The sequence below is a fragment of the Athene noctua genome, chromosome 1 (genome assembly GCF_965140245.1).
Source record: "Athene noctua chromosome 1, bAthNoc1.hap1.1, whole genome shotgun sequence".
NCBI lineage: Eukaryota > Metazoa > Chordata > Aves > Strigiformes > Strigidae > Athene > Athene noctua.
This window is the reverse complement of record NC_134037.1, coordinates 132,090,328-132,114,004: the sequence shown is the minus strand read 5'-3', so window position 1 is coordinate 132,114,004 and position 23,677 is coordinate 132,090,328. Positions and strand designations below refer to the sequence as shown.

General features: G+C 47.3%; 2 protein-coding genes across 3 annotated transcripts in view; one reads left to right on the top strand and one right to left on the bottom strand.

Annotated features, from left to right (window-relative positions):
- The first annotated feature begins 927 nt into the window (after nt 1-927).
- Nucleotides 928-6,470, top strand: TAPBPL (TAP binding protein like). Its single transcript, XM_074927596.1, has 7 exons — nt 928-1,009; nt 1,309-1,557; nt 2,820-3,104; nt 3,512-3,853; nt 4,039-4,362; nt 5,395-5,484; nt 5,708-6,470. The coding sequence occupies exons 1-7, from the start codon at nt 955-957 to the stop codon at nt 5,722-5,724; spliced, it is 1,362 nt and encodes a 453-aa protein (XP_074783697.1). The 5' UTR covers nt 928-954; the 3' UTR covers nt 5,725-6,470.
- Nucleotides 6,471-11,089: 4,619 nt separating this feature from the next.
- VAMP1 (vesicle associated membrane protein 1) overlaps nt 11,090-23,677 on the bottom strand; it is a 36,738-nt gene continuing 24,150 nt past the window's right edge. The window contains exon 5 of one of the 2 annotated variants that reach the window (XM_074896601.1): nt 11,090-16,363. In XM_074896601.1, coding sequence (XP_074752702.1) covers nt 16,248-16,363 — 116 coding nt within the window. In that variant the 3' untranslated portion in view covers nt 11,090-16,247. The remainder of the gene's footprint in view (nt 16,364-23,677) is intronic. The other variant, XM_074896611.1, reaches the window with a different exon arrangement.

Below are 23,677 nucleotides of genomic sequence, written 5' to 3'. Positions count from 1 at the left end.
TTTCCAAAAAGGACTGAAGTGGTGAGGGAGGATAGGATTGGGATGCAAGGGGGAGGTCTGTATCCAGGAACCCACATCTGGCCAGCACGAGGTGCTTCTTGGCCTGGGTGTCAGGAAATTGTACTGGAAGGACTGTGGCTGGGGGTTATCACGGTTTCCTGCAGGTGTGTATATGTGATTATAGCAAGCCACAGCAAGGGTGAGTTGTGTTACTGCAAGGCTAGCGAGAGTGTGAAGAGAGGAACAGAGCAGCAGCGAAGAAGCCATTTTTTCTCCCTGTGTCTGAAAGATGGAGGGAAAGTAGTTAAAATAGCATCAGAGCTCACCCATTTCCTCTCTCGAAGCTTGGGGTTTTTTCCCCGTGGTGTTTTTTCCCACAAAGCCAGGAATGACTTGGCAGCTGGCGGTGGCACCCCACCCTGCCGCGCTCGAGGGGGGCTGCCTCATGCCACCACAGAGCAACAGGCTTCTCGGCGGTTACACAAGGTTTCACAGGGAAAAAAGCAACCAAAAGAAACAAACCAGTTTCAACCTCCAAGTCTTTCACTAAGACAGTCAAAAAGCAAGCAGACAGAGAGGTGACTGCTTGCAGAGGCTGCTCAGCAGGTCTGGAGGAGATGAGCTTGCACGCAGCAGCACGGTGGGAAAGGCTGTTCTAAGACTGACTTGAAGAGGAACGCAGCAAAAGCAGCCCAAGCACAGACCTGGGGATGCTCCTCGATCCCGGCTGATCGCGGCCCTGCTTCCCTGCTGCCTCAGGTCTCCTGTGTGTGGCAAAGCAAGAATTAACAGGTTTAACGGATGGGTTGGTGACTTCTTCTCGCCCGCTTCTGCTTTGTCAGAGCGAAAGTGAAACGAAGCAGCTGGAGTCGGTTTTGCTTCTCGCGAGGGTTCCAGTGTTTGGAGGAGGCCAGGGAGGTGCTGCGGGGCTGGACGGCCAGGGGGGCCATTGCAATGCGGGGATGGATGTCCGGGGGGCTGCTGCTGCTGCTGCTGGCCCTGGCAGCGGGTGAGTGGCTGGGGCGGGGGGACCCGGGGCTCCTCCTGCGCTCACCCCCACCCCACCCCTTCTGTGAAGGTTTCCTAGGGAAAAACAGGGTCTTCTAAAGGTTAACGCTGTTGCCAGAGGAGAGGGGTGTGGGGCTAGAGGGGGCTGCTGCCCGCAGGACTGGGAGAAGAACCCCAAAGTGGCAGGCAGGCAGCTCCCCCCACGCCTCCCGATATTTATCCCCCATTCCAGAGAAACTCATACACTCTTTGTTTGCAGTGGGGTTCGTGCATTCAACCAGCTCTTTTCTCTCCCTAAAGGGCCAGCGCAAGCACCCGCACCAGCGCCTCCGTTTCGCAGGGTGGATATTGCTCTGGGCTGCTCCTATGTGGACGAAGGTGTAAGAGGCTTGCTGCGTGCTTTCAGTGCCTTATCCTCCGAGCATCCTGCCACCCTCGTGCTGAGAGGTATCCGCGTCAGAGATGATGGGAACTTGTATGATGTAACTGAGTACAAAGCCCCACAGGAAAATCCTGACTCCTCTTCTCCCATTGTCTTTGAAGCCTCAGGTGAGTTGGGGAGCTGGGCTGGGAGAGATACCACTGGGGTTTGGACCACTTACATGCACCAGGCTTCTACAAGATTTTTCTTTAACTGAGTTTAAACAATTAATTTTTGAATGGCCACTGAAGTTTCATGCATGATTTCCTGAATTCAGTTCAGCAGTTGAGACTTCAAGGAAGGAGCTTTGTGGAAGATGTTAGCAAACCCCGTTGAGGCACCTTTCTCCTACTGGGGCTATCCTGGATTGCCTATCTCTTGGGAAATACTTTGTCAAAAACTATTTAGGAATTATTCCACTATACAGTATTATTGCACCCATAAAGAGCATTCACATCTTCAGTCATGCGGGTGTTTTTTGGTAGCAGGAAGCATAGTAATAAGTGAGCATGAAGCAGAAGGCCAGCAGTGTGTGACTCAGCTCTCCTTAAATCACTCATGGGTGCCAACCTACAGTCCAGTCTCTGTAGCCCTTGCTTCATGAGTAATTTTGCAAACACAGTCAATCAAGCAAAGGTCTGAGTCTGTACTTCACTAGGGTCTTGTTTGACGCCTACAGTGGTTATCTGTGAGCATGTGCTCCTGTACAAGCTTATTTGAGACATTTTCAGAGAGCCGAAGTCTCAGCAGTATCCATTAGCCTGGGTCCATGCCCTTCTTCAAGGAGCATGGATGCACTGGGCATGGGTGAGGTCAAGCACACTACAGTCAGGCATTGCAGACACAGAGTTAATTTCCAGTGATGTCTGTGGAAAGCTTATAGATCACTAGGATGCTTACGCCTGTGCTTAAGCCCATGCTATGGACTAAAGCACAGATTCAGTGTGTCTCTACATCCAGCCACTCCTGCCTTCCTGCCACCCTTTCTTTCCTTACCCAGGGTGCTTCAGTGTCCTCTTCGTTTCTGGATTCAGACCTAAAAAGGATAAACATTGCAGGTCTTTATTAGGCATTTCACATACACATTCCCTTGAGCTAGCTAAAGGGACTCTGTTCTGTTTATTCTCCTTTTCTAACAGCTTCTTTTGCCCAGCATGACCTCTGTGTAATCTGGGGCAAGATAAAATACAACCAACAGACCGAGGGATGTAAGACAGTCATGACAAACCTCTCATACTCTTTTCAGGCCCTCATCTATTAAGCCTAGCCTGGCATTTCTGGGCTCTGACTAACCCCCACAGTGGATGATGCTTCTCCAAAATGTGTCTCATCATCTTGCACTTTCTTTCCCATTTGGATTCCGATGGTTAAACCTTCTCTATCCCCACAGCCCAGTTGGTATCCATCCCACACGCAGAGGCCCTCCTGCATGCAGACTGTGATGGGGAGGAGGTGACCTGTGAGATGTCCCTGTACAGCTCCCAACAGGCTGGCGAGGGACCCTGCCCTGCCTCCTGGTTCATGGCCACCCTGCGGCTCTCCAGTGGGATCAGTATCGCCCTGGTGCTCAGAGGACTCCACTGCCGCAGCCAGGAGGAGGAGAAAGAGCACGACACAACACTGCACCCAAAGCTGAGGATACCTATGAGCAAGGAGGGGACATTGTTGACTACAGGTGACTGGGTGCCCCCACAGCACCGAGGGACTCCCCAAGAGTCCTGTGCCCCACCTCACACCAGGACCTCAGGACTGCCAGGAGTTGTGCTTAGGAAAAAAGGGCTCATGCATGTTGCCCCCAACCCTGCCTCCTCTCAGGGTTTCCCATGCCCCAGCCCCAGAAGATGATAAGCACCTTCTAGACCATGATATGCACTTGGTGTCCACCTGTCTCCCTGCCCTGCTAACCCCACTGGAGCTGGCTTCCTCCAGCTCTTCTGTCTACATGGTCCCACTAGCATTGAACAGGGTGCCTGTGCTTCCTCCTCCAGGTGGGCGGTTCACTGCCACCCCTTCCCACAGGAGGGTGCCTTCTTTAACCACCACATCTGTTTAACAATCTGCTTGCCTGTGTTTCCTTTCCAGTTGAATTTCAATCGTCTTCACGCAACACTTCCCTGCGCACGCATCTTGGCAGCTCAGTCACCCTTGACTGCCGCTTCGCCTTGGCTCCCAGCTTCTCGCTGTCCTCCCTGGAGTGGAGGAGGCAGCACCAAGGTAGTGGCCATAGCCTTTTCCAGTATCAGGTGGGGAGCACAGGCCCAGCAGCACAGCCAAAAGTCCATGTGGATGTGGGGAAGCTGCTGGTGAGTGGAGATGCATCGCTTAGCCTGCAAGGAGTGAGCGTGGGAGATGAAGGGACGTACATCTGTTTGGTGTCCACCCCGCTGCACCAGGCCCAGCACATCATCCAGCTGCATGTGGCTGGTAAGGAAGGGAAGTGCCTGGGGGCAACAGGAGTCCTGTGTCCCCAGGCACTGAAATTTTTCCCTGCGCCCTTATCCCATCACTTCCAATATCCATCATCACAGGCAGCTTGTCTTGTCTGCCTTGTGGATGGGGACTTTTGTACTCCGCTAACAATAAGTCAGTTCCCTGTTTATCTCCTCCAGAGCCTCCAAGAGTTCGTGTTATTCCAGCAGTGGTGTCATTCGAGAGAGACGTGATGGCTACTCTGAGCTGCAAAATTGCTGGCTATTACCCCCTGGATGTCTCGGTGAGCTGGACACAGAAGACTCCTGAAGATGACATGGAAATCCCTCTCTCAAATGCACGTTTCTCCAGCCACCGGCAAAGCCAAGATGGCACCTACAGCATCACCTCCTACCTCAGCATCAGCTCAGCCACAGCACAGGCACCAGCCACCTATAGCTGCCATGTTTCACACATGGCCCTGGCAGAGCCCATCTCTGTGAGTGCCCATCTTAAGGCACCAGGTAGGTGTCAGGGGCAAAAGGATGAGTTCTTCATCCTGCCCAGACCTCCTCCCACCTCATCTAACCACCACAAGGATCAAAACCTCTGAGTCACACCACATCTGCCTGTTTTTCTGTACTTTTCTTCTGGTGTCCTCTCACACCCATCCCCTCTGTCCTCCTCTTCCCTTTCCCTTCCTCAGCTTTTATTTCACTCCCTGAAGCTTTTGGGGAGCAAGTATCTCATTTCCTTCAGGGAAAAAGAGATTTTATGACCAAATGTGGAGCAACAGATCAAATGTTTGTAGCGTATGAGCTGGACCCCACTGGACCAGCACAAGAAAACAGCTACACCCCAAGGAGTTAGACACCCAGCTGGACTTGATGTTCAGCTGTAGACTGATGCTGCTCGAGAATAGCAAAAATCAAAATCACAGAATCTTCTGGGTTGGAAAAGACCTTGAAGATCATCCAGTCCAACCATTAACCTCACACTGACCGTTCCCCACTCCACCAGATCCCTCAGCCCTGGGTCAACCCGACTCTTCAACCCCTCCAGGGATGGGGACTCCCCCCTTGCCCTGGGCAGCCCATTCCAACACCCAACAACCCCTTCTGCAAAGAAATACTTCCTAAGAGCCACTCTGACCCTGCCATGGTACAGCTTGAGGCCATTCCCTCATCCTGTCACTTGTTCCTTGGTTCAAGACACTCATCCTTACCTCTCTGCAACCTCCTTTCAGGTGGTTAATCCTTCCCCCTGTTGGAGTTGTTGGGGTTCTCGCTCTTCTTGCTGATGGGAGATTGCTCCTGTGTCTCCTCCTGACCCAAGAGGGAAAAGCAGCAATCCTGCAGTTTAACAAGTTACATCAGTCCAGCCAGTATAACTTGCCCTGGGTCTGTGTGGCTCACGTGTGTTGTGTCACATCTGTGTACCTGACAAGAGCAGGCACACGGTCGGTTGCTGGGGAAGCTTCTTTAACGGTGACAACTCGATGGCTGTCCAGCCACCCCAGCCAACCTAACGTCACTGATCCTCCTCTTCCTCTGCAGAGCAAACAGGATCGGAAGGACTGGCGGGGGTTTTCATTGCTACTGTCATTTTCATCGTCGTCCTCTTCATTGTGCTCAGGAGAAGAACAGGTAGGAGTTCAAAATGCTGAGCCACTTCCTTCATGCCTGAGATGCAGCAAGGAGCATCCTCCTCTCCCCCTGCACCCCTTCTCAGGAGAGATGGAGGTCAGGATATCCTGGAGAGAGAGTTGGGGAGTGGATGAGCTGGAGACTCATTTTGGGTGGAAGGCAGCATGAGGTGATGTTTTGGTCTTCCTGCATCTTTTTTTTTTTTTTCCTCTCTCCTTTTCAGCAAAACTAACCTCTTAGGGCTTCAGAATAGAAGAAACCCTTGTGTCACCCACCTGCATTCCTTTGTCTTCCATCTGTTGACACATCCTGCTCAGGAGAACCAGCCCTGTCCAAATATTAACAAAGCTATTGGTCAGTATGGAGGGAGTAGGGCTGCCCGTGATGGAGTTGCTGAGTGACTGTTCAGAGGTGGACTCACCAAAAAACATGTCTTTATCTTAGGAGGGCAACACTGATAGCATCAGCTCTTTGCTGGGATACTCCATTACAGGCAACATGCATACCTTTTTAGAAATGTCTCTTCTCCAGTTTCAGGGAAAATTAAATTGTATATAGATGAGTGTTTGTATGACTGTATGTATGTATGTGTGTATACAGATATCTGTATGTATGTATGTGTACATGTAAGTAGGTATACAACATTTACACATGCATATAGGTGTGTATCTGTAGATGTACATAGGTACATTCGGTTAATGCCCATGAGGCAGGCATTTAAGTAAGATATGTATGTGTGTGCTTTAACTGTGAAGTTGGGCAAATATGTAGGCAAAACTGGTGCTTCAAACAGAGGAAGTTATGGGTTAAACTGATTGCAAATGAAACAATCAGAAAAATATGACTCTCCAGGAGCAAGTTACAATAGCGTTTTTAATAGAAATTTCACTGCTTGAAGTTTACAAGGTGGAGAAGATCTGTGCTTCTGCAGCTGTAAAAAGACAGACATGATTAAATGCTTTTCTGACCTAACAGGGAATTTGAAGGTAAGAGAATATAGCCAACAGTGGGAAAAAAGCAGAAGAAAGGTGTGGATGGAAAAGAGGTATATGGCACCCAATAAAAGTGAGAATTTATGAAGCATAGAAGGTGATAAGGGGTGTTCAAAATCATCTTGAAAAACTGGATTGCTGCAAGTGCTAATGGCACTTGGAAGGAGTTTTTTCAAAATACATTGAAAACCAAGAAATTCTAGGCTCTTACTGGGTGGGTATAGGTAAAACTTTGATAGAGAAGATTTTTGATGGAGGCTTTTTGATAGAAAATAATTGTTTGCATACAGAATGAAACAGAACTGTGCATTGATACTACATAAGGATGGTAAACAGCTTCCTAATCTATTTGAAAACTAAGGAAGCTTTTAACAGCATTGTGTTGGTTTAGGCCCTGCTGGGACCAGAGACCACATTGCCGTTGTCCCTCCCCCACCCTCAGACAAAAGTAGGGCACTAACCCCGGGTTAAAATAAGAAGAAATTTAATGCAACAGTGTGATAAACAATCTGAACAACAACAGTAGCAATGATAACAACAATAAACAGTAGTAACAGTAAACAAGACAAAAGATATACAGAGAAATATCACAATGGTTACAGACAGCTCGCTTGCATGCTCCCTGCCACCAAAGCCACAAAGGAAAAGGTTCCCGCGCTCCTGCGCCCAGACTTGACATCAGCATGGTATGCATAAGCCACCTGGAGATCCCTTCCCCCTCTCTGCTGGGGAAACTTAACCCTATCCTAGCTGAACCAGGACATAATCCGCCCCTTTATTCTATACCATCTGCGTCATGTCCAGCTGCCATTTAGCAGTTAACAATAACAAAATAACAATTTATAAAGGCACAGCATAATTCACGGAATGTTCTCACCCAGAATCATGTTCCCCTGTGGTACGCATCGGACCTCTCCATTGTCCAGCATTACCCACCAGGTACACCCAGTTGGGCAAAAGCAATCCCGTGGATGGGTTTGCCTTTACCTTTTCCTGGCGCAGGACTAAACCAGACCATTTTTCCCAATATATTCCTCATGCGCACCACAGGGACTTTATCCCCATCTACAGCACATGGAGGTTTTGACTGAGCCGGGCCAGCTCGACTGGCAGATCCTCTTGTGTTGACTAGCCAGGTGGCCTTTGCTAGATGCATGTCCCAGTCTTTGAAGGTCCCACCTCTCAGTGCTTTCAATGTGGTTTTTAACAGTCCATTGTAGCGCTCGATCTTCCCAGAGGCTGGTGCGTGGTAGGGGATATGGTAGACCCACTCGATGCCGTGTTCTTCTGCCCAAGCATTTATGAGGTTGTTTTGGAAGTGGGTCCCGTTGTCTGACTCAATTCTCTCTGGGGTGCTGTGTCACCACAGGACTTGGGTTTCAAGGCCCAGGATGGTGTTTCAGGTGGTGGCGTGGGGCGCTGGGTTAGTTTCCAGCCATCCAGTGGTTACTTCCACCATTGTGAGCATGTGGCGCTTCCTGTGGCGGGTCTGTGGCAGTGTGATGTAGTCGATCTGCCGGGCCTCTCCATATCTATATTTCAGCCATCGCTCTCCATTTCGCTGGGGCTTCACTCGCTTGGCATGTTTGATTGCAGCACACGTCTCACATCCGTGGATGATCTCTGCAATGGTGTCAATGGTGAGGTCCACCCCTCGATCTCGAGCCCACCTGTACGTTGCATCTCTACTTTGGTGTCCCGAGGTCTCATGGGCCCACCGAGCTATGAACAGTTCACGTTTGCGCTGCCAGTCCAAGTCCACCTGAGCCACTCTAATCTTAGCAGCTTGGTCTGCCTGCTGGTTGTGTCGATGTTCATCAGTGGCCTGACTCTTGGGTACATGGGCATCCACATGGCGCACCTTCACAATGAGGTTTTCCACATGGGCTGCAATGTCCTGCCATACTTCAGCAGCCCAGACGGTTTTACCCTTACGTTGCCAGTTGCTCTGTTACCATTGCTGCAACCATTTCCACAGGGTATTCGCCACTGCCCACGAGTTGGTGTAGAGGTAGAGCCTTGGCCACTTTTCCCACTCAGCAATATCCAAAGCAAGCTGGATGGCTTTCACCTCTACGAACTGGCTCAATTCACCCTGTCCCTCAGCAGCTTTAGTGACCCGTCGTGTGGGACTCCATACAGCAGCCTTCCATCGTCGATGTTTTCCCACAGTGCATCAAGACCCATCAGTGAAAAGGGCATATCGCTTCTCCTCATCCGGCAGCTCGTTATATGGTGGGGCCTCCTTAGCACGTGTCACCTCCTGTTCTGGCGACATCCCGGAATCTGTTGCATGATGTGTGGAGGAAGCCTTTCCTTTGAACATCCACCCCAGCACCGGCAGTCGGGGTGCCAGGAGGAGCTGTGTTTTAGTGCCGACCACTTCTGAGGCAGCCCAAACTCCTTTGTACGCTGCCAGTATCTCCTTCTCAGTTGATGAATAATTAGCTTCAGAGCCTTTGTATCCCCGGCTCCAAAAGCCTAGAGGTCGGCCTCGGGTCTCCCCAGGTGCTCTCTGCCAGAGGCTCCAGGTAGGGCCATTCTCCCCAGCTGCGATGTAGAGCATGTTCTTAACCTCCTGCCCTTCCCAGACTGGCCCGAGGGCTACTGCTTGGGCAATCTCCGCTTAATTTGTTCAAAGGATTGTTGTTGCTGAGGGCCCCATTCAAAATCGTTCTTCTTACGGGTTACGTGGTAGACAGGGCTCACAATCAGGCTGTAGTTCGGGATGTGCATCCTCCAGAACCCCACAGCACCCAGGAAAGACTGAGTCTCCTTTTTAGAGGTTGGTGGGGCCATGGCTGTTATCTTGTTTATCACCTCCATTGGGATGTGGCGATGCCCATCTTGCCATTTTATTCCTAGGAACTGAATTCCCTTGCAAGCCCCTTAACTTTCTTTTGCTTCATGGCAAAGCCGGCCTTCAGGAGGATTTCAATTATCTTCTTCCCTTTCTCAAAGACTTCCTTGGCTGTGTCCCCCCATACAATGATGTCATCAATGTACTGCAGGTGTTCTGGAGCCCCACCTTTCTCCAGTGCAGTATGGACCAGTCCATGGCAAATGGCGGAGCTGTGGTTCCACCCCTGGGGCAATCGATTCCAGGTGTACTGGATGCCTCTCCAAGTGAACGCAAACTGCGGCCTGCACTCTGGCGCTATTGGAATGGAGAAGAACACGTTAGCAATGTCAATTGTGGTGTACCATTTGGCTGCCTTCGACTCCAGTTCATACTGGAGCTCTATCATGCCCGGCACTGCAGCACTCATTGCTGGCGTAACTTCATCCAGGCCATGGTAGTCCACAGTTAGCCTCCATTCGCCATTAGGCTTTCTCACTGGCCATATAGGGCTGTTGAAGGGTGAGTGAGTTTTGCTGATCACCTTCTGGCTTTCTAGTTGACGGATCAGCTTATGGATGGGGACCAGGGAATCGGTTGGTGCGGTACTGCCGCCGGTGCACCGTCCTGGTAGCAATCGGCACTCGCTGCTCCTCAACCTTAAGTCGCCCCACCACTGAGGGATCCTCTGAGAGGCCGGGTAAGGTGGACAACTGTTCAACCTCCTCCAGGGCAGCTACACCAAAAGCCCACCGGTACCCTTTTGGGTCTTTGAAGTACCCTCTCCTGAGATAGTCTATGCCCAGGATGCACGGGGCATCTGGGCCAGTCACAATGGGGTGCTTATGCCAGTCCTTCCCAGTCAGGCTCACTTCAGCTTCCAATAGGGTCAGCTGTTGGGATCCCTCTGTCACTCTGGAGATGCAGATGGATTCAACCCCACTGTAGCTCGATGGCATCAGGGTTCACTGTGCCCCAGTGTCCACCAAAGCCTGATATTCTTGTGGGTCTGACGTGCCAGGCCATCGGATCCACACTGTCCAGTAAATCCAATTATCCCTTTCCTCCACCTGGCTGGAGGCAGGGCCCCTCTAATCCTGCTCACCATCACTCACTTCTTGTAAGAATGATTTACTGGTCCCCTCAAGAGTGTCAGACATAACGTTTGCCATTCTATTCTGTCTGGGGGATTTCTGACTGGACACTGGAGCTGCGCTTTTCTTGGAGGACTCCCTTTTGTGATGGTCTTCCCTTTCAGCTGCTCTACTCGTGCAGCTAGGGCGGCAGTGGGCTGTCCATCCCACCTCCTCATGTTTTCTCCATGGTCATGAAGGAAAAACCACAGGGTGCCTCGTGGTGTGTGCCTTCTGCTGCCTTTCTCTTGGGTGGGGAAACATTTACTTCTAATGGCTGAGACATCAGCCCGTGCAGGTGGAATGTAGGACATGCCCTCTTCCATTTTCTGGACCCTCCGAGACAGTTCCTCCACAGCTGAGACCCAGGAATGCTGAGATGAAGGGAGATTTCCCTCATATTGCTGGAGCTTGCCAACCACTCCATCCACTGTCAGAGTGTGGGTGTCTGTCCACCAGGACACTATTGCCAATGCTTTCGAGTGTGCTTCTGGTGCGCTCTTCAGGAACTTTCGCCACATCAGGTGTGTGCAAGGGGCCTGATCTGGGTCCATGGGTGACTGCTCATCATTCAGATCACCATAGATCATCTCAAACACAGCCAGTTCCCTGAGGTTCTGAATGCCTTTCTCAATGCTGGTCCATTTGCCTAGCTGACATAGGATATCATCCTTGTAGGGGTGCCTCTCCCTTACACTGAGCAGGAGTCGCTTCCAAAGGCTGAGTGTTTGAGTCTGTTTGCCTATTTCCCTACCAATGCCAGCATCCTTGGCCAAAGATCCCAGCTGCTTGGCCTCTCTCCCCTCCATCTCAAAAGCACTGGCTCCATTGTCCCAGCATCGGAGCAGCCAGGTGCAAATCTGCTCGCCTCCCAAGTGGCCGAAATCTCTCCGCATATCTCGCAACTCAGTTGGGGGATAGAGATCGGACGATCATCTCTGGCCCTTCCTCCTGTTCCTGTGCTGGGATTGGCTCATCCCCATCCCCCACTTTGCAAGTGGACTTTCTGGTATATTTTGTTTTCTGTATCGGGGCGACAGATACCGGCACTGGCTGGCTCTCTGGCTCAGCTGCCGTGCTGGTGGACGTGACTGAGACTGGCTCTGCCTGTCCCCCCAGCCCAGCTGCTGTACAAATAAGTTCACTCTCAGATCCTGCAGGCCTTTCTCCCCCTTGGGGGCAGTGGGTGGTATTAGAGAGGACACGGTAGGCATGGGCAAGTCCCCAACACATTGCAGCGAGTTGTGTCTCCTGGGTTTTGCCAGATGGGTAACACACCCTTTCTAAGCACTCCATCAGCTTATCAGGGCTCTGCATTTGTTTGGGAGTGAAATTCCAAAGCATTGGAGGTGACCACTGACTCAGGCCTTTGCCCATCTTTTCCCACACCCCTTGCCACTCATTGTTATCTGACCTCGGGGCAGGTTTCCAGTCGCTGCTATTGTTAAAGAAGTGCCGCCTGGCCCAAAACAAGGTCTGGCAGACACCCAGAAAACATTGTGCCGCAAATAAACTGGCCTGAATGCCACAAGGATAATGAAACTCCCAAAACCCGAGAGGATCTCTTCCCCTGGCTCACCCATAGAGGGGGTGAGACCCCTAACAAAAGCCCAGGCAGCAAACAGGTACCGGCCTGCCCCCACAAACAGCGATACAAACACATTATAAGCAGTCAGTAGCCAGTGCAGTAAAATAAGACCATTTATACATTTTCCACTGATAACAAACATCAGCACTGGGATCATATACTGGATATAAGGGTTAATCCAGCCCCACCATGCAAGCAAGTGGGCCAGCATTACAAACATTTTCTTATCAAACAGTACAAATACAAACAGAAAAATTACACCTAACAGATTGCTCTAACACACTCTGGTCAGGGTCTGTCCCTTTTTGATTCTTATTTCAATCCTCTTGTGCCCCACCTTGGTGCACCAAAAAGGCTGTGATGGTTTAGGCCCTGCCGGGACCGGAGACCACGTTGCCGTTGTCCCTCCCCCACCTCGGACACAAGTAGGGCACAAACTCCAGGTTAAAATGAGAAGAAATTTAATACAACAGTGTAATAAGCAATCTGAACAACAACAGTAGCAATGATAACAACAATAAACAGTAATAACGGTAAACAAGACAAAAGATATACAGAGAAATACCGCAATGGTTACAGACAGCCCCGTGCTTCCCGCGACCAAAGCCACAAAGGAAAAAGCTTCCCACGCTGCAGTGCCGGACCCGACATCAGCATGGTATGAATAACCCAGATGGAGATCCCTTCTCCCTGCTGGGGAAACTTAACCCTATCCTAGCTGAACCAGGACAAGCATCTATTAAGCACAAGTGTTTTCAGATCAGTATCCAAGAAAATTTGCATCTCAGAATCATAAAGATTTAGCTGAAGAAACACCTGGCCCAATGGAGTTAGGTATTTAAAAATCCTGGCATACTAGAGAAATCACAAGATCTTGGAAGAGCATGTTGTGCCAGTGTTCGCAGAGAGAGAAAGCAAGATGACACCACCTGTTAGATGGTCCGTAGGAATAATCATAGGTAAGAGAGTGTGAAGGTTATCACAGGTTAGCTAACAAAGGCTTCAAAAATGAAAATAACATCAACAATTTAGTATCTTTTTTTAAAAAAAATAAAATTGTGAGAAACAAACCTGTCTTCATTCTTTGACAAAACAATGTATTTGGTGGATAAAAGCACTGATGCAGATTTAACAAACAAAAAAATATGTCAGTTCTGAACAAAAAATAATACTGTATGTATACATCATAATTTGCATTATATGGATTAATTACTAGCTAACAGACAAATGGCAAAATCTCATTGTCCAAAAAGAAGCAGCAATCACTGCTGGAAGTGTGTGTGTCTCTGAAAGAACTGTGCTGCTTAATATTTGCATCAGGAGATACAACTGTAAAAAATACAGTTTATAAAATTTGCAAATGGCAAGACCGGTAGCTAAAGCAGAAGGAGTCCTTCAGATCAACAAAGTCACCTGGCCAACTGAACATACCCAAACAAGAGAAGATGCTCAGTAATGCCAGTGAAGTCTCCTCAGATGCTGGAGTACCACGCTGTCTCAGTGCTGTTGATCCACAAATCCCTACCCATTGCCTGACCTGTGGGAACACATAAGAGTGACCATGTAACTGCTGTCAGGGGCAATTTTCGCTTGTATCATTTTCTCTTCATTTTTGATGTGTTACCAATAAATATCTTTAGTTCCAACCGTTGTCTTCTGTCTGTACACCTCCCACACCACTCTGTGGAGTCAAGCTGACTGCATGGCTCCACAGCCAGTGAACAGGCAGGCAGAGCCCCATGCAGAGGGGGGAACCACCCGGGACTCGGGATGGGGAGCCCCAAGGGACCCTGGGTGCCAATACCAGTCCTCTCGCTCCCAGAGGCTGCTACTCTGGAGCAGGACTCACGGGAGCTTTTTGTAGTGCCTGCTGGATCCAAAGACACTAAACCAGTATCTCTCAATCACACCACAGAGTAGTGGTGGCACTGTAGCCTGCAGAGAAAGGCACAGTAAGAATCAACAGCTGCAAGTCATATTTAGGCATGTTTAGAGTAGAATAAGACATAATATACTCAACAGTGAGGATGATTGTCCTAGTCATCTGTCAATAGAAATGGTAGGCTATCTCTCAAGGTCTTCAAATAAAGGCCAGGTTACTTTTTTTCAAGCTGTCCATTAACAAAATTTTTTTAAAAAATTAATGGCATTCATTACAAGAGACACTAGGTAAAATTCCAAGGCCTGTGTTATACATGAAGTGAGAGCTAGTGATTTATCGGCCTTTTTGGCCCATAAACTGACATAAAGGAAAGAAAAATAATAGAGAGATGGAAGAAATGCATTAGGATTGGCTATATTCCTTGTAAGGGGAAATATATCATGGCACTTGATTTTATTTGACTACCAGCTCTCTGATGCTCCCCACTAGAGTTGCTATAGGGAGTCCACAATTATTGTGTCCCTGAAGGTCTCATGCTGAATTTAAACCACAAAAACAAATAAAGCATATACCCTAAAGGAGAAAAAGTAATACTGATAAACAAAGTGACCTTGTGTTTAACAATGTTCCTTATATTTTAAAAATAAAACACTTATTACAGAAAATGCCACTAAGAGACTAAAAGTCCATCAAAGATAAACTTGATTGCATTAGAAAGACATGGATAAATAATACTATATATTCTGTGCCTCTGGGAGATAGCCATGCTGCCTTCCAAGGTCAAATGGGCCGTGGCCAAGTGCCACATGGCATTACTGCCTGGCCACGTGAATTGAGAAGCAGGAATCTGGTCATCATCTGATTAGCTGTTAGGCAGACCACCCTGTCATAAGGTATACTGCGTCAATAAAAATAAATATTAAATGTAGGTGTTTTAAGCTAGTTCTTTAGGAGAATTATTTTATATAAGACATGAAATTTGATACAGATTTTATCAACCTGCAAAACATAAGGTTAAATTCTTTGTGCTTCAGCCAGCACAAGATTACTTAGGGGCTGTGGCTGCATTGTATTGTGAATACGGGCAAGTCAAAACTTCTAATGCAGTACTGAAAGAGCAGACATTTTGTAAACAATAAAGACAAGCTCAAGATTTCCACATAGGTTCCCACATAGGTTCCTCTTGTTTGATCATGCCTCTGCTCATTCAATTTAAGCTAGCAAAATAGATCCAGCAGTCTAACTACATTGGTTTAGATGCACTTTATGAGCATAGCTGAAGGTCAACTGGCATGTGCCTCAAAGAGAACATGCATTAACTAGAAGTATTTAAATAAACTGTCTAGTATTTAAATAAACTAGAATTTAAATAAACTGTCTTCAGCCTCACATTGTATCATAATCACATGTTCTGCAGCACTTCCAAAGCAACTGTGGACAGGTACTACAGCTCAGACAACTTGTTCAGCCCTTTTCTGGAACATGACAGACACAGTACAAGAGGCCACTCTCGACCCTGAAGGTCAGCACAGAGGCCCTCTCCAGCCATACAGCTGCTACCTACATGCCATTAGAATTAAGTGGCCCTGTTGCAAGGCACAACAGTAAGGACAGGCTTATCTAGGACTGCTTTTTAGACCATAGAGATGTCACTCTTGAAACATTTGGGAATGACATCTCTGAAAATGTCGGAAGTTGTGAGAGCTGTGCTCACCATTATGTGTAATTGCCAAGTCCATCACAGATCAGACTAGGAAGAGTTCTTCTTTTGTGCCTGAAGGGTTACAATAATACAGCTCCCTGCAGTGGGGAAAGCTGTCCTTTTTCAATCTTGTTCCCATTTTGGTACCACATGCTCAGGATGAGAAGCATCAAATTCCACCTGTCACCCTCAGCCTCTTGCAGACTCATAGTGAAGTGTCTAATGCACAGGAATCATTCAAAGCTAAAACCCCTCTCCCATAGTCCACCAGGCAATGACAGACAGTAACTCATTCAAGCCTAGCATGTCACAGGAAACAGATCTCCACACAGACCGTAGACATAATACTAAACTTTTCCACATCTCCCCCATCTTGGTCAATGGACAGAAAGGAATCACTGCAACCTGCTTGGTAGGGGTGGGCTGGGACAAAGCATCAGGGCCAGCATTCATGCTCTCTGGCTGTACATTTCTTCCAGATCAGAAGCTTGAAGCAGCAAGCTCTGTTTCAAGAGCTTGGCATCGACAGTCCTCGGTTGGATCAGCACAGTGAGCAGCGGGCGGTTCACACATATACAGAGTAAGATGACTCCCACGTGGCTGCAGCTTCTTGAAAGCCCACGGACATCAAGCATTTCTTCTCATTAGCTGGATGCCTCTTTTTATAGAGGTCATCTGAGCTATACAATGGCTGCTTCTCCTCCTCAGCACTGCCTGCAGGAACACTGCCCCAGGGCTTCTCTCTGTGAAGAGTATGAAATGCTGACAAAAGACATGTCTTCATTAGTACTGCACGTTTGTTTTTCTTAGTAATAGCAATCTTCTGTAGTGATCATTTTCTCCGACCTGTTCTTCATCTGGACTTCACTGACATGAGGAATGATAAACTACAATGGGTAATGAAGCTCCTGTAACATTCCACACTCTCTCCCTCTCAAAAAACAAATCAAACCAAAATCAAACAAACAAATTAAAAAACGCCAAAGAGAAAGGAGTAAAAAGGAAAAGGGAAAAGAGAAAAGAGAAAAGAGAAAAAAATAAAAAAGAAAAGAGAAAGAAGGAAAGGGAGAAAAGGGAAAAGGACTGGGCTTTTCCCAAAGCTTCCAGCTCTATTACAACTACCCCCTAACTTGTGTCCCATACAAAAGCATGGGATACATGCTTCCCTCCAGAACATGATGTATCACACTAAGTCAGTCCAGCTCCTACCCACTGCCAAAACATGCTCCTCCTCCCAAGTCAGCTGAAAGCTCAGCTTCTCCCAGCACACAGAATGGTGTGTTCCATGCATCTCCTTGAATGAGTGATGAGTGTATGCTGAAAAATGGCAGATGCCCTCTCTGGATAAAAAATTAACTGAGAAGCTCAAAAAGCCCATCTGGAGTGAAGAGGGCTGATTTCAGCCTCCAGGATCAGCAGTAGTTGCCAGCAGTTCCTGGTGTGGAGAGACAGGAGAGAAATGTTACCCCATGTTCCCAGGTAAATGCAATGGTGGCAGCACTGGGAGCTCCTTCTGCCCCTGCAACCCCTGAACCGGGAGTGGAGAAAGGCCGCCACCAGCAACCTCATTCCCGGTGCTGACACAAACACACCCCTCTGTCACTGCTGCTGTCCCCTTCACCAGTAGTTGGGTCAAAGTGCCTGGACCACAATACGCCCCGTTATGTCCTACAGCAAGAGCCAACCACCCTGCAGGTCCCAGCTGGCTCCAATGTTACCGGGCAGCATTGATCCAAGCACATATCCAGATCCTCAGAAGGGGGACCACAGCACACACCCTCCTTAGGCTGGCAGATGACTGTATGGATTTCACAGCCTGCTGGGGAAATAAGCATCATGGAGTAGTGTGCCAGGCTCAGGTCACCTTCTAGTTCCTCCAGACCCTCTTAGATGCTAGCTGTACTTACCTCTCATCTTTTTATTTAAGCTATCTTCATCTGAAGCCCAAACAAGTCCCAGAACCTCTTCTATCACCTGCCACTCTGGCCAAACTGGCCACCTGCAGCTCCAGAAAGAGGATGTTTGATTGCAAGGGTGTTCCTGGTCATTGCACAGCCTATTTCTTGTGCTGTTACAACTCTATGCAGAGGATGACAGGGCATCATCCATCACCTGGCACTCTCAGATGCCTTCAGGAAGCATTGGATACTCTTGCAGATGCTGTGCTCTGTGACCCCTCTTAAGTTTCTGATTTATGTTTTCACCTCATCCTCTCCCCTTCTTCATTCATTCCTCCCTGTAAGCATTTGATTTCTCCCTGATTTCTCTTCCTCTAGCTTCCTCCTCTCTCCTTCTCAGGGAGAGCTCAAGATTAACAGGGCAAGCATATAATACTTCTCAATAATACTCTTCCAGCCTTCAAACACTTTCAAGTGAGGGACTTCCTAGCTGGATGTGGTTTATGTGGTTTAGTGACCCTCTGTAGATTTCTTTTCCATTAAACTGTAAATTCTCCCCTTGAGCCTATGTAAAGGGTAAAAACTGGCATCACATTCACCACTTTCCCCTCCTCAGGTACTACACTAGCAGTAAGCATGGGTTACACACTGCTCGGAGCAGCTCAGCTATTTTATTCTTGAGTTCCTTTAAGACTCCTGGATGAATGCCATTGCTCCCAGCAAGTTGTTACTGTTTGCTTTGTCAGTGTGTTGAACAGCCTTTTCCACAGCCACTTCAATTTCATACCTGTTCATTGGTGAACCCCACCTTGCTGAAGAATGGTTTCTGTCACGGATGATCTCATCACTCAACACTTAACACAGATGCAGAGATTTCTGCAATGGCCTTATCTCCTCTGTGCACTCCTCTGATCACCAATTTGCCCTTCAGAACAGCTGGCAGGTTTCTGACATGTTTCAATATCTAATGCTAGTTTTGACTCCTTTTGCTAGTTGTTCCTTGAAGCCTTGTTTAACCTGACTTACTGTCTTCCTACATGCAGCGTGCCAAAATTTATGTCCTTCTCTACTTCTCCATTGTAAACAACTTCAGCTTTTTTTGACAGATACTTTTTGTGACTTCCCTCACCCCACTGAATGATGGTTTCTGTACTGCACATGAAAGGTGTTCATCCTATTTTTCATGAGCATGCCTGGTTAGTAAGGATGGCAAAGGGTGACAGAGAGTGAATTCAGGTGATAAAGATGAAAATATAAAAGAGGTGGTACTTTTGGACACACAGAAGAAAACAGTTTTGGTAGGTGTTTGTATAGGCCATCAATGCCAGGCAACAGGTCAAAACAACAAAGGCTGCCAAAGCAGAATGGGAAGAAGAGAAGTGGCTGGAAAACAACAAGAGGTAGAGGACTGGATGTTAGCCGCAGTGAAGACATCAGGTGGGAAAACAGGATTATGACCCTGAGTCTTGGGATGTCACATTGAGAGGGGGAGTGAGAAGTAAGAGGGAACAGCAACATTTCTTCAACAGGTACAATTAATGTAGTGTTGTTACAAGAGGTAGCAGACAGAGTTAGGGATGACAGTGAAGAGCACAGGATTGTATGGTACAGTAACATTGACGTGGTGGGTCGAAGCAATGACTGTCAGTGAAGCAGGGCAGCACTGGACAGTACTGATGGACAGCCAAGGAGAGGTCCAGATAGCTTGGGCCAAAGATTATAAGGTGCAGCAAAGGAAGGGAAAATGACCGCAAAGGCAGGAAAGGTAATATGTCATCGTTTTAAGAGTTAATGGACGAAGTTCAGCCTCCTGTGCTGCAAACTGTCTGTCATGAGTCATCCTCTGGGAGATAAGTAACTTGCCAGCATGTATTCCAGTGTCACTAGGCAATGCAGACCTTCCCACCACAACCAGGCACAGTTCATGGGGAAGTAGGGCACAATTTTCGCCTTTTTCTGAGTTCATTCTCCGCTGTTCTTTCCATTCAGCTCCTTCTCCTTTCCCTGTTTTCAACAGTATTTTTTACTATTTTTTTTCCCCTCTTTTTCAAACACTTCTAAGTCATGGGTTTGCTTAGTATAGATTCCTTTACGAATTGCTGGTTTTTTCTTCTCTTACATTTTTGTATATATCCAAATCATATTCACACACCTGCCCTCCCATGAAATACCATCAGTGTGTTATTAAGTCCTTAGCATGAAAGATCAGTTGCCTCAGTTGATAAATACGTGCAGCCTCATACCAGGAGGTATGCTGCAAATGCTTTCTGGCAGGGGATTTATAAGGCAAAAGGTCCTAGACTCCCTTTAGTGGACCATTTTTAAAGCTACAGGGGAAGATTCTTTCTCTCAAAAGAAACCCCAGCAAAATCCACACCAACCCAACCCTCTGTGTCTCACTTGAAGAAAATCCTTTCCCAGCCCCAATTTTTTTTCAGGAATATAAATTTCTTGATATGTGAGGTGTATCTGAAACAGTTTCAGTCTTGATATAAAGTTAAAAGGAAAGGTGACAGAATAGGACAGTGACCACAGATGAAGAAACTTCACTCTTCTCAGTATCACTAGAAGTGGTCACATGGCTTGAGTAAGATTCACGCTTTGTTGGCCAACCTCTTCTGCTTAAAAGAAAGGATGAATAGCAGGAAAAAAAAAAATCAAGCTACGTCTTCAGAAAAAATTGGGTTCTTTGTCTCATGAACCATTCCAGATCTTCATGTCACCGCTAGCCTGAGATCTTCTGAGGTTTCATAGTGCCTGGGAACACATAAAACCTCTCAAGCAGTGGAATGAACTGAACACATGTGAACAATTAAAAAGGAGATGGGAAAGGGGGGTGATGCCTTCTGCTCTGCCTCTTGAGAAGGGTGTGGTGGGAAGTGTTCCCTCAAGCCATTTGGCTATGAAATCTGGCCTTGCCCATAAAGAGGATTTATGGATTAACTTCTCTTCTTATGGGTTTAATTCCCTGTGGATTCCCTTTTTGAGGGCATAACTTCTAGTTTATATTCCAGAGGAGAGGATCACCATCACCAGAGCAGAGCCAAGAAGCAGAAGCAACATGAAACCACTGAGGTGGGAGTGACTGAGAGGGGCACCTGGAGAATTCTGAGGGGCAGTGTCAAAACAGGAGGTCAGCATCAACTAGGTTGTCCTAATGTCAGCTCTAGCAAAGCTCCAGGTGGGCAGCAGTGAGCGTCTGTGTCTGTCAAGCAAACGCCCGTTGTGCTGTGCTGGATGCTGTGCTGGCCCAACCCTGAGATCTCTGCTGGCTGGGGAGCAGCAGGTGTTGGAAGAAAAACTGGTCTGAGGTGGCTGCATCTGCCTCAAATTTCCAGGAACATGCAGGAGAGATCATGAAAGGGGTGGGGATGCAGGCCTGGGGAGTCGGGTGACTCTGATAATAGTTATATTGTTAGGGCTGGAATGAGGAAATTAAAGATTTCAGCTGGGGAGAACAGGGAGGGGGGAACTCGAGGAGGCTCCAACTTGATCTCCCCAATCGTTAATTGCCCCTCAGGACAAAGCAGCCAGAGAACTCACTGGTTTTGACATGCAGTCCTACAGCTTTTGCTCTCTGCTGTTTCAACCTGGACTGCACACCAAGCTTCCAGACAGGCATTAGTCTTAGTTTAGCTATGCCAGTGGGCGGGAATTTTCATCTGGCCATTTCCACAGTCAGTCCAATTGCAGTAGAACTGGATTGAAGAAATGGCCTCAAGTTGCACCAGGGGAGGTTTAGATTGGATATTATGAAAAATTTCTTCACCAAGAGGGTTGTCAAGCACCAGAATGGGCTGCCCAGGGAAGTGGTTGAGTCACCATCCCAGGAGGTAATTAAGATACGAGTAGATGTGGCACTTAGAGACATGATATAGTGGCAGACTTGGCAGTGGTAGGTTAATGGCTGGACTCGACGATCTTAAAGGTCTTCTCCAACATAAATGATTCTGTGATTCTATGATCTGAGGAGCTGTCAATCTGGCTGAGTGATCCTACATGAGACCCTGGGTTTAGGGAATACATAGCAGAGGTAGAGCCCATTTTCAGCGCTCCATAATTTTCTCATGGAGGACAGGTAGCAACTAAAGTGGCAGCTCACTCAGACACAAAGAAGTATGGCTAACATACTTCAGGGTCTGGGGCACCAGGCTGCTTCAGCACCCAAACTGATTCTGCATTTGCAGGAAGCACTATCCCTCATCCCACAATGCAGGTGGAAGCCAACTACATTTTTCAGGAGCTAATTCAGATTTGCCAGCTAGGGCAGAGCCTGCGTAGCCACTATCCAGTCTCTCCTCTGGGCTTCGTACTGCATTACATTGTGCAAACAGCAATGAAAGAGGATCCATCCAGGTCTTCTGGGGACCACTCATGTTAACTTCATTCTCCTAGGAAGGAGTTTCCAGTAGGATCTGCTCAGCCCTACAACATTATTTTCATAAAATCTACGCTGTAGTCTCCCACCTTTCATGCTGAAAGAGGGATAACATACACTGCTTCGGTCTTCCCCCAGGGCTCCCTTTTGCGTCACCTGAATGGCTCTCTGCAGCCACTCTACAAGGTAAAAATTAATAAATACATTTAAAAGCAGCCTGCTCAGGACACAAAGGAATGGGGGTGTGTACGTGGACATGCTCTTGCTGCTGTAGTATCACTGGTTATTTGGGATAGACACCATTTCTGCTTGGCAAGTTACACCAGCAGCAAGGGAGAAGGCATTCAGCAGCCCATTAGATGGGTTTGCAAATCCCTGATGGCTTTTTAATAAGGATCCTCTTTAGAAATCACCACCTCTTCCTCAAGGGAGCCCGTGAACCCTGGGAAAATAATTCCCTGTTGAAGAGCAACAGCAGTACATAGTGTAGCTTCACATCTACCCATCTTTATCAGCTACTAGGCTGGTGCTTCTTTGGCCAAACACTGCACCATCTGTGCTGCTATTCCTTGACTATTTGGGTTGCCAGTTTTAATGCAGAAAAATATAATCAGATGTAGCTAATCCAGAAATAATCCAGAAATTATCACTGGCTTCTACCTTGCAACAGAAGCAAAACACAATTGCGTACATGGATATACAAAAGAATTAAACTTATTATACAAAAGAACTAAACAAATTATACATGTTTCTGAACCCAGTTGGTTCAGAATCTAGACCAAATGGCAAGAGACTTTTCTCTTTTTTTCCCACCACAGTAGCAGTGTGTTGAAAAAAGTTTGTTCTATTTTAAAATGTTGTGTGCACTCCAGATCATTATCACATTCCTACCTGGGCAGATAATAGACATAGCTGGTAAGGAAACATTTCAAATTTGATGCCATAAAAAGATTTATGTTTACTCAAAGGTTGCTCAGTAGCAATAAAAAGCAGTCATGCATTCAGCTTGTGGAGGCAGAATATACAAAAGCACTGCGCAGAACAACAGGACACTTCCCATTTCAAAAGAGAAGGACCTAGTGACAAGCATCTGAAGGAAAAGGATCTTTTCAGAATAAAGCTCCTTGGATTTAAAATATTGTTAGAGGTGATGTAAATACTATGAATCAAAACTTCCAGAGAAGTTTGGTAGTGCCTGATGAAAGACCTTTCATCCTAATGCAAGACTCCGGATTTCGGAAGACCATTTATCCCATAATTGCCAAGCCTGAATGGGGGTGGGGGAAATAACCATCAGTGTCAAAACCAGTTCCATCAGGTGTGACTCACCTTGATAGGTCAATACATCGAATACATATCCAGAAACTTGTAGATGGGCAAAATGCTCAGAAGACTCTTGTGGTAAGGGAAGTTTGAGACAGGAGTGTATCTAATCACCTAAATTATCTACAGGAGTTGCTTTTGCAAACTACACTAACAATTCCCTGTTGCTATCTTTTGTTACAGTGAAGAGTGCCCGAGGAAAATGGTACTGTTTATGACTGACAATCTGGGTCAGAAGATAGTCACTTGAGTGATCTAGTTCATCTACGCATTGGGAAAAAAATAGAACAAAAGCCGGGAAGATGTAAGTAATCAAAAAAAACCTGAAGATTTAGAAAACTCTGATGTTCTGCAAATGGAGATTGAAACTGGCAGCTGAAAAAACAACAGGAGATTTGTTGTTTGTATTGTTCCTAAGGTACGTGGGGAATCAAGCAGTAACTGTGGTTGTAGAAAGG